Genomic DNA, 11284 nt, shown 5'->3' on the forward strand with positions numbered 1-11284 from the left:
TTCTTAGTTTCTGAAGAGTGTTTTGTCACTTAAGGATTTTTCCTCCTCTGGTAAGAATGGGAACACTTGTTCAAGAGTTAATTAGGACCCAGTGCAGTGGCTCACACCTGTAATCCCAGCACTTTGGGAGGCGAAGGCGGGCGGGTCACTGGAGGTCAGGAGTTCAAGACCAGCCTGGCCAACATGGTGAAACCCCGTCTTCTACTAAAAGCACAAAAAAATTAGCTGGGCGTGGTGGCAGGTGCCTGTAATCTCACCCACTTGGGAGGCTGAGGCAGGAGAATCACTTGAACCCAAGAGGCAGAGGTTGCAGTGAGCTGAGACTGCACCATTGCACTCTAGCCTGGGCAACAAGAGTGAAACTCTGTCTCAAAAAAAAAAAAAAAAAAGAGTTAATTGAGTAGATGCAATTCTGCCCGCCTCGTGGAGATCTGGGGCTGGTCTTTCTATAGTTCATAGTCTAGTGCAGGGATTCCCGACCTAGGTCCAAGGTTTGTGAAGGAATCAGGCCTCATTGCAGGAGGTTGAGTGGCAGATGTGCCCAAGAAGCTTCAGCTGTATTGACAGGTGCTCCCCATGGTTCACATTACAGCCTGAGCTCCATCTCCCCTCAGATCAGCCAGGGCATTAAAGTCTCATAGGAACACCAACCCTACTGTGAACTGTGCATGTGAGGGATCTAGGTTGCACACTCCTTACGAGAATCTAATGCCTGATGATTGGTCATTGTCTTCCAGCACCCCCAGGTGGGACCATCTAGTTGCAGGAAAACAAGATCAGGGCCCCCACTGATTCTACTGTAAGGTGAGTTGTATAATTATTTCATTATATATTACAATGTAATAATAAATGTAATGCGCTTGAATCATCCCCAAACCACCCCCTGCCCCGTCCGTGGAAAAACTGTTTTCCACGAAACCAATCCCTGGTGCCAAAAAGGTTGGTAACCACTGTCTTAGTGGATCTGCTCTGACCGAAATAGTAGCCACAGGTCACACTGGCCACTGAGCACTTGAAATGTGGCTAGTCCAAATTGAGACGTGCTGTACATGTAAAATCCACATCAGATTTCGAGGACTACTACAAGAATGTAAAATATCTCATGGATAATTTTTATATTGGTAACATATTGAAATAACATTTTGACTGAATCATAGTAATGACTTGATTCATTAATGAATGCAGAAACTGAAACATATTATTAAAATTAATTTCACCTGTTTCTTTTACTTTTAAAAACGTGGCTCCTGAAAAACTTTCACATGTGTAGGGCATTATATTTCTATGGGACAGTGCTGGCCCAGATGACAGAGATTTTTGCAGATATGAAATATTTCTATTCAAACTTCTTTGGAAGTGTTTTTTTTTTTTTTTTTTTTTTTTTTTGAGACGGAGTTTCGCTCTTGTTACCCAGGCTGGAGTGCAATGACACGATCTCGGCTCACCGCAACCTCCGCCTCCTGGGTTCAGGCAATTCTCCTGCCTCAGCCTCCTGAGTAGCTGGGATTACAGGCACATGCCACCATGCCCAGCTAATTTTTTGTATTTTTAGTAGAGACGGGGTTTCACCATGTTGACCAGGATGGTCTCGATCTCTCGACCTCGTGATCCACCCGCCTCGGCCTCCCAAAGTGCTGGGATTACAGGCTTGAGCCACCGCGCCCGGCAACGGAAGTGTTTTAAGGCAAAGTCCCTTGGAATTCATACATGCCAATGAGGTATTATTCTGATGGGTGTACAGTATTTAGAAAATTATCTTTTATCACCTATAGATTAAAACTCAAAGTTAAACGTTTCTGTCGAGGTCTAAGCTGGAGAAATAGCTGTGAAGGTACCGAACACGGAAGCAATGAGAATAATCTAAAACTTGCAATCTAAGAGTAATAAAGACTGTGCGAATTAAAGTTGAAATCTTCTAAATTTCATTTTGAATTATTTTTTTCCTCTTAAAGCTAGAAACACTAAAAATTCCGCATCTAAATACATGCTAAAGAATCGGGAGCGCTAGGAGAAACCTGATGGAAAATAGTCAAGAAACGGCACCTGGGGCCCGGTGGCAGACCGGAAGCTCTGGGCTTCCCCGGAACCCGAGCCGGCAGCTGTGCCAGCGCCGCAGGAGCCGGAGCCCGGGAAGCGCCGCGCCGCGCACGGGGCGGGGGCCGGGCCCAGGCGGAGCACTGCCCGTCGCCATGGCAACGGCAGGACTAGCAAACAGCCGGCGAGTCCGGCGGCCTGAGCGGAGTCCAGGGAGCGGCCGCGGGCAAGGGGTGGCGGCGACGGCGGGGTCCTCCCCGCACCGGTTGGCCGCGGCCAGCGAGCTACGAGTCCCCGCGGAGAGCCGCAGCGCAGCGCCATGGACAAGCTGGTACTGTGCGCGTTCGGGCCCCGCCGCTACCACGCCCCGCTCGTGCCGCCGCGGCGCATGCGCGGCCGAGTGGCGGAGGCTCCCCGGGCTGGGGGTGGGGGGGGGGTGGGGGGTGGGGGGTGGGGGGTGGGGGGTGGGGGGTGGGGGGTGGGGGGTGGGGGGTGGGGGGTGGGGGGTGGGCGACAGAGGCCAGGGAGGGGTTCGGCCTTCGGTCCGGGATTTTCGGAGTTTAGGGCCGGAAAGCACTTTCTTGACCTTTTAAGGCTGGAGTGGCTGTTTCAGGAGTTTTGCACGTTTTTTTCCGCAGGTGGTAGTGGCCAGTCACGCCCACAAGGGCACCCCAAAATGTAAAAGGCACAAAGTTCAGGGCGACGTGGACCCGAGCCACCCGTTGTCCCATAGCGAGCATCAGAGATATCCAGGTGTGGCTAAGGTCGCTTTTGTGTCTGTGGTTTGTGGGCTGTTCCTAGCTCTCATTAGCCTTTAGGTTTGGACAAAAGCGAATGTTTAGTTTCCCTGGAGAGAGGGAGGGGTGCGGTGTGCAGAGAAAGCCCCGCAGGGTGGGTTTTTTCTGTCTCTTACGTTTGCCTCGGCGCGCCGCGGAGCAGATGTAGCTGGACACGCACGCTGTACATTTAAATCAGCTTTCATTTCGTTAGTCTGCCTTTTTTTTTTTTTTTTAATGAATATTGTGGAATGAAGGATAATCCAAGTACACTATTTGTTTTTGCATTTATCTTCAAGGACGATTGCATTTATATATATTTTCATTAGGGGCACTATCTACAGTCATAGCACTGTAGGGATGTGTTATGCTAATCGGTAAAATATGCACTTTGTCATGATTTTAAAGATACAAATTTATACTTATTGAATTAAGAGCAGTGTATCTAGATTATGCAAATTATACTTCAGGGTTTTCCGCCTCTCTAAATATTTACCTTGCTCAAAATTGGCTGTTATTCTTGTGTGCATCTTTTTATGGTAGATGCATATTAATAGTCTTATTTTCATATAATTTATGTAATAAATACTTGGAATTTTCACTACATTTTGTTTATTGAAGACATACTCGTTAGCTCTTTTTATTATTTCAAGTGACTGTTCCCATTTTCTGTCAAAGAAAATGGTGACCCTGAAATGACAGATGATGTTACTTCTAATACCAGTAAAGCAATGACTTTCCTTATGTATTAATTTTAAGTCCATAAATACAATCTCACATAAATTTACCAAGTTTTGCCCTGTAAGGATATAAAGCATGGCTATTAGCTTTTGTCTGTGTTCTTATATTTTGTTAATTATGCTTGCTTTTGAGTTTCAGTGCTATGCTCTTTGCTTCTAATTTTCTCTTGGTCTGTTCAAGTTGAAGTTAAAGAATTTAAAAATTATCAAATATCTGTTATTTAACTTCCATAGTAAACCGGGAAGTTAAACTGATATATCTCTTTTTGTCTATTAAATTTGCAAAGCCCTCTCCCTCCCTCCAAGTGTTATTGGAGAATGTTTAATAACATGGGAAAATGTTTACAATTAATGAGTGAAAAATAAATTTTTGAAGCAGTAGTTTCCAATTTTGTGAAAATTAAAACGGTATATAAGTATCTATAGAAAACAGAATAAAAGGATATATACCAAAATACTGATACTGATTATCTCTGGCTGTGGCATTAAAGAGGATTTTAATTTTCTTTATTTTTAATTTCTATAATGAATATACAGATTTTATACATATATAATTTATAGTTAGAAAAATTATAAACATAATTGCCTTAACAATGTTTGCACAGCATTCTCCTCCTAAGACATACTTAGCATCCTTTGGTAAATATTTTCTGTTCACTTGGGCCATGTCTTTTAAAACTGTTTTACGACTCATGCTCTCCCCAGCTAAGTAAGCAGTCCCCATTTTACGTAAGTCGAAAGTATGGGGGAAGGTGGTAAATGAGCATGTGCAGATCAAAGTGAAGATCAGGAACCGTGAAACGAACGTATGGCCCAGTCCTCTTCTGTTTCCGGTACTGCATGCTTTTCTTTTTTTTTTTTTTTTTTTTTTTTTTTTTTTGAGACGGAGTTTCGCCCTTGTTACCCAGGCTGGAGTGCAATGGCGCGATCTCGGCTCACCGCAACCTCCGCCTCCTGGGCTCAGGGAATTCTCCTGCCTCAGCCTCCTGAGTAGCTGGGATTGCAGGCACGCGCCACCACTGCATGCTTTTCTTAACCGCCATCATTGACTAGTGTCCCTAGGCCAAGATTGATTTGGAAGGGATTTTGGTAGCCCTAATGATTTATGATCCATGCTGCACATACGGATTTTTGTGGTTATACTATTTAGAAGAGATAGAAGCAAATAGACACTCCGTCAAAGTTTAAGGTGTAGAAACTGTTGCATCCCTGGAATGTGACTTTCACAGAACGTTGAATTCTCACAGGAAGGCAGAGTTCCTTGGGTTTTCCCCAGGTGCCGGGTAGTGGTGTCGCCAAGGCTTGTCCCAGGATTGGGAAAAGGATACAATGAGTTTGGCTATTTCGAGGAATTGGTTCCTGCTGTGTAAGAAATGCTAGGAGGAAGTTTACCTGTTACATTTTCTCCTTTAGTCACGCTAAGCTCTTTCCTGGCACTCACCGGAGCCGCTGTTTATTTATACCTCTGTTTTGTTTGCATTTGGCTTTACTTCTTACGGCCTTCCTTTTAACAAACAGACAAAAAAAGACTTGAGCAACTGCTCACTCATTACTTTGTTTATGAATAAAAACCAATGGCTTCGACTCAAGAGTAAATTACCTGCTGGGGATGTTTGTGTTTCCCAGACTGTGGAGTTAACAGTCCTGCCAGGAAACCAGCTTCGAGCCAGGGCGTGGGCCAGTGTGTCCTGTCCTCGAGGGGGCAGGCCTGGCCCGTGGCTAGGCCCCACACGTGGGGTGAAGGGCATAGAACTGGTGGAAGGAATGCTTTCTTTTTCTATTTACCTCTGTCTAGAGAAAATGCTTAGAAAGTGAGGCTGTAGTTGAGAAAATGGTATGACAGACACTTGAGCAGTTCAGTTCCATTCAATAAATACTCATGAAGTACCTACTATGTTTAAAGTACTGTGGAAAGGCTCTGAGGAATAGGACCTTTCCTTCTTTTTCATTTTTAACAGAGTCTCGCTTTGTCACCCAGGCTGGAGTGCTGTAGTACAATCTGCAACCTCTTCCTCCAGGGTTCAGGCCATTCTCCATTCTCCCGTAATTCTCGTACCTCAGCCTCCTGAGTAGCTGGGATTACAGCTGCCCGCCACCACGCCCTGCTAATTTTTTGTATTTTTAGTAGAGATGGGGTTTCACCATGTTGCCCAGGCTGGTCTTGAACTCCCGGGCTCAAGTGAAGCTCCCGCCTCACCTCCCAAAGTGCTGGGATTACCAGGTGTGAGCCGCAGAGCGTGGCCACCCTCCCTCTTTCTCCTTCGTTCATCCCTTCTTCCCTCTCTCCCGCCATCCGCTCCTCCTTCCCTCCCTCCCTCCCTCCCTCATTTCTTCCCCTCTCCCTCCTCTCTCCCTTCCTTTTTCTTTGCCTTTCTCATTTCTGCCTTTTTCCCTCTCCCTTCCTCATCTTCTTTTTCCTTCTTTCCAAAATACGTACTGCATGCTTTCTTTTTTTTTTTTTCTTTTCTTTTCTTTTCTTTTTTTCGGCAGATTCTCACTCTGTTGCCCAGGCTGGAGTACAATGAGATGATCTCGGCTCACTGCAACCTCCGCCTCCTGGGTTCAAGTGATTCTCCTGCCTCATCCTCCCAAGTAGTTGGGATTACAGGCATGTACCACCATACCTGGTTAATTTTTGTATTTTTAGTAGAGACGGGGTTTTGCCATGTTGGCCAGGCTGGTCTCAAACTCCGGATTCAGGTGATCCTCCCACCTCGGCCTCCCAGAGTGCTGGGATTACAGGTGTGAGCCACTGCACCCGGCCTACATACTGCGTGCTTTCTAACAGACCTTTTTCTCAAATTCCCCTTTAGGACGCTGAAGCTCTCCTAACATGCATTACACAAGTAATGATATTTCCCCTCCTTTTTTGTGAGGTCCAAATGAGATGAACAAGTTGTGACCACTGCCCACTGTTTTGAGGTAACTGACAGCAAGATCAGTGGCCTGCCTTCCAGGAGATGGAGTCAGCGTATTGAGAAAGGAGAGTGCACATGTGATAACTGTCAGATTCTTGTTGGGAATCTGTTCAAAGCTTATGCTATTTTGATGTCTATTTAATAGAGAAAGCCTGCCATTTTCCCTATCCCAGATGGGGTAATAGAATTGTGATCAGACTCCCAGAGGCCACCGTTTCTGCTCTGAGGAGGTAACGTGAAGAGTCAGAATATGAGAATATCTTTCTTTGTTGAAGCAGCTTCCAGATTGGGCCAGCAGGGCTTGGCTTGTGGGGATGCGGCTTCAGCTCTGTGTCCACTCCAGGGACTGGGTGTGACTTCCCTGCACTGCGTAGACTTTGGCAAAAAAATAAAGTCATACTCTTGGGAGACTGAAAACTACGTGGATCATTTCTGAACACTGTTTAGCCTGTTGGCTCCATAGTGAAAGAGCTTGTGATGCAATGGTGTCCTGAGATGTCCATCTGATTCTTCATTGCAAAGAAACCAGGCAAGGCCTTGCTCGGAGGATGGTGTCATTGCTGCCTCTGGTGATGCTCCCCAAAGGAAGATCGACTAAATGTCAGGTCTGTGTTGGGGCTGGGGACACCTCAGGAAACAGACAAGAGTCCTTGCTTGGGTGCGGCTGACAGCTGGGCGGGGCTCTGGAGAGGACCTGGAAGGCCTGGTCCATAGCCAGAAAGAGACCAGGAGAGGCCGGAGGAGAGACAGAGCTGTCCAGCCAGAAGAAATGACTTCTGTGAAGACCCAAGGCCATTGGAGGCTGGGAGTGGAGCCCATTGTGGAGGCGGCAGCAGGAGGCAGGAGGAGATGATGCTGCAGCCGGGGCCGAGGGCCAGAAAGGGCCTTGGGAATCACCAATAAGAGAGAGTATGAAAGACCAAGCCCTCCTGTCAGCCCAGGGCACTTAGAGTTTAGTAAAAACATAGCAACGTTGTCACTGACAAGGCGGGTTTTGGGAAGCACCACAGCAGAAGTGCTTACTGTGTGTTCTGGACCAAATTAAGTCCTCTCCTAATTTGTACACTGAAGTCCTAAATCCCCAGTTCCTTGGGATGTGTCTGGAGATAGGGCCGCTGAAGAGGTAGTTCAGGTTAAACGAGGTCATATATGTGGGCTCTAACCCGATGTGATCGGTGTCCTTGTAAGAAGAGAACAGAACCCAGACACACAGAGACCCAGGGGTGACCACGTGAGGACCCAGTGAGAAGGTGGCCAGCTGCAAGCCAGGGAGAGAGGCCTCAGAAGAAACCAAACCTTGATCTTGAACTTGTGGCCTCCAGAACTGTGAGAAAGCAAATTTCTGGTGTTTAAGCACCAGGTCTGTGGGATTTTGTGACGGCGGCCTGAGCTGACTGAGCCTTCCCACACTGTGCTAAGCAGTTCGCCCAGGTCATCTCAGGTAACGCCTGTGACGGCCTGGTGCTGGTATGTAAAATAGGTTTCACAGATGGGGAAATTGAGGCTCAAAGAGGTTAAGGCTCAAGGTTGGCTCCAGGGCACACAGCAAGTATATGTCAGAGATGAACTGAAACTCAAGTCATTCAGAGTGAAGGTTCCGGACTCTCGCCCACCTTGTCTTATTGAATAGTGGGGGATGGGAATACAGTGCCAGGGTTGGGTGTGAGGAGGTGGGGGGAGGGAAAGAAGCGAGACAAAAGGTGTGGGCTCTGCACGGGGAGTGGGTTTGGAACAGGGAGCTGCAGGAATCAGGACTTGAGGAATGGAGTAAGCTCCCCGAGAGTGATCCCCGAGAGTGATCCCCAGAGGCTGTGTCCCTTGCCCTGGCGGTTTTGCTTTCTGGCTGTCTCCTCCCTCCTGCCAGCCGCGTCCAGCTCTCAGGTGTGGGATGCCCCCTCCTACCCTTTCTATCTTTCCATTTCCCCTCCAGACTCATTCTCAACCTTTTCCATGCTAGAAAATTCTCTGTGTGCTTTTGTTCATGGAATTTTGTCCTTTAAGACACAAAGCTGATGCTGGATGTGAATTTAAAATGCAAACTCCAGAATACAAGGAAGAAAAATAAAACACCGTATTTTCGACTGTTCAAAAAGTCTTTTACCAAAACCTATCGATTTTGCAATGATGACTTGAACACAGTCAGGTTCTACATTTTGAAGATTTTTCTCATCAGCAGATGCAAGTTAGAATGTCCAAATCTGTTTACCCCTAAAGGAGCTGAAGAGGTGTGAACAGAGCACAGGCACAACAGCATTCGAGTGTGGTGTTTGCCCAGCATTCTGTGTCCAGCAAACCTTTATTATTGTGCTCCTGGATGTTGAGGATAATGAGATGAAAGATGGACAAGTCCCTGCCTTCAGGGAGGTTAAAAAGGAGCTGGAAGAAGCAGAGAGGCCATTTCAATGGTTATGTTATACATTATTTCGGGAAACTTACCTTGGATGGGAAATGGAATTGGGGATTCATCAGGCTGGTGCAGGCACGCTCACCCTTGTCCTTTCCCTCCGATCCAGTACCTGTCGTTTCTCCTTCCAAATATGTGATTGTACTAGCTCTTGCCATAGGAAAGAATTCTCCTTATTTAAATAAAAAAAAGTAAAAAAAAAAAAAAAAAGACCCAGAAAGGTTGGAAGTATTCCCTGGACTGTTTTTGTCATAGAAAGCTGGAGAACAGACTCCTGCCTGGGACGGCCACCAAGGGCTTTCTGGGAAGGCGATGCTTGACTTGAGGCTAGGTGATGACATGGAAGGTAGCAATGCGGCAAAGGAGAGAAGGCTGGCAAAGGAATAGAGGGCTTGGCAGTGCTGGGGGACTGAGTGGCTTGGTGCAGCTGGGGCAGGGGGAAAGTCATAGAAGGATGTTGAGACTCAGGCTTCAGAGGGACTTCCAAGTCCCGCCATGAAGAGGCTTGTGCGCTGAGTTTTGGGACTTACCCTTGAAATCTCAGCTGTATTGCCGAGTACCAAGGTGGCCCTGGAGGCATGTGCAGGATGATCTGGGACAGGACGGGACAAGAGAGGGAGCGACAAGTTCGGAGGTGATTGCAGAAATCTAAGGAAGAAAATAATGAAGGAGATTGAGACGCCCTTTAGATCAACCCATCATTTCACAGGTTAAACCAAAGCTCAGAGGGGTTAAGTCAGTTTGCTAAAGTCACACAGCTAATGAGCAGCAGAACCAATACTAGAAAAGGAAGACGGAAAGGTAGTCATTTCTGAAGGCCTGCTCTGTGCTAGGCATGCTACACACCTGTGCAATTTCCTTTCACCTCACAGAATAAGTGTGATTGTTTCATTTCAGTGGTGAAAATGTAGAGGCTCAAAGAAGTTAAGCGGCTAGCCCCGAGTCAAACAGCTTATAAGCGCTGTGATGAAACCCAGGCCTTTGCACCACAGTCTGCTGCTGCCATGGGGTATTGAGAACTTTTGCCACGCAAGATGCATTATTAATACCAAAAAAGGAATAGAAAAGAACGCCTTGTTTTTAAACTTCTAGGCCTTTCTGACTCCACTTGGATTTCAAAACAATTCTGTTGTGTGGTGCTCATGCCATTTACCTTCCTTTCCCCTATCTGGTTTAGGCAGCAAAAGCCTTTAATTAGCTAGCCCGCAGCTCATCAGAGAAAGGTGGCTGTAACTGATCTCTCCCTTTGCTCTCCACGTGGCCTGACATTTCACAGGGTTCTCCTCTCTTTCTCTTTCAGATAAGGAACAGCTGGGCCAAGGGGACTCTTGGCCTAGATTTGATGGCCCTGTTTCCCAATAAAAGATATTTAAACAGACACGAAGCAGCAATATTAGAAGCATTTCTTTTCAAGTGAAAGAGGAAGTTCCAGAAAGTTGGAGCTTGTTCTTGATGTCATTGCTGCACAGCAGATTACCCCCAAAGTTAGTGGCTTGAAATAGTAATGATCATCCTATTATCTCTTCCAATGTCTGTGGGTCAGGAAACTGGGGAAGGGCTGAGTTAGGTGGTTCTAGCGTGGGGGTCTCTTCCATGGGGCTTGGGAGGCTTGAATAGCTAGGGCTGACCCGGCACCTCTCTCTCTTTGTGAAATCTCAGATAGCTCCATGTGGTGTCTTCACTCAGGTCATTTTGGGCCTGCTCCCAGCAGGGCGGCCTCAGGGCAGTGGGCTGCTTTCATGGTGGCTGAAACCTTTACAGAGAGAGTATTCCAGACAGCAAGGCGTGGCTGTATCACTTTTATGACCCAGCCTTGGAAGTCACTTCCACTGTAATCTATTTGTCAAAGCAGTGACAGTCTCTTCTCACTTGTGGAGACCCCACTTCTCAATTAGAATGTCCAGCTCACACTGAAGGGCGAACACGTGGGATGGGATGTTTTTGTGGCCATCTTTGGAACCGTGATCTGCCTCAGAAGCCATGAATGGAGTATGAGAGAGGGGTGAGAAGGGGTAAAGGACTGATATGTCTTCTTTCTCACCAGGACTAATGATAATCTCTTAAGTGGCTTTTAATTTGGCATTAGGGCTTACCTGCCAAAGCAGTCAAAGTGTTGCTCACACTGTAAGTGAATCCCTATTATTCAAATCAGTATAGTATGAAGAACACACCTGCATTTTCTTCACAATGTAAAAACAAGAAATGAAATTCTCCCAGGCCCAAACTTTTTGGTAAGGGAATATTTATTATCAAGTGGAAACATTTTTAAGGATTTTATATGTAACGCTGATATTTTCTTCTTCAGATTTATAATTAATAGCAAGAATACAATTTATAGAAATAGATCAGTTAGATTAATTTACTGCTATTAAGAAAATGAAAGAGGGCGATGATAATGATGTATTTCTATTA

General features: G+C 46.3%; 1 protein-coding gene across 1 annotated transcript in view; it reads left to right on the top strand.

Moving 5' to 3' along the window:
* The first annotated feature begins 2220 nt into the window (after positions 1-2220).
* DNAH5 (dynein axonemal heavy chain 5) overlaps positions 2221-11284 on the top strand; it is a 358938-nt gene continuing 349874 nt past the window's right edge. Inside the window, exon 1 of the mRNA XM_039471819.2 lies at positions 2221-2365. Coding sequence (XP_039327753.2) covers positions 2354-2365 — 12 coding nt within the window. The 5' untranslated portion in view covers positions 2221-2353. The remainder of the gene's footprint in view (positions 2366-11284) is intronic.

This window comes from Saimiri boliviensis, chromosome 1 (genome assembly GCF_048565385.1).
Source record: "Saimiri boliviensis isolate mSaiBol1 chromosome 1, mSaiBol1.pri, whole genome shotgun sequence".
Lineage (NCBI taxonomy): Eukaryota > Metazoa > Chordata > Mammalia > Primates > Cebidae > Saimiri > Saimiri boliviensis.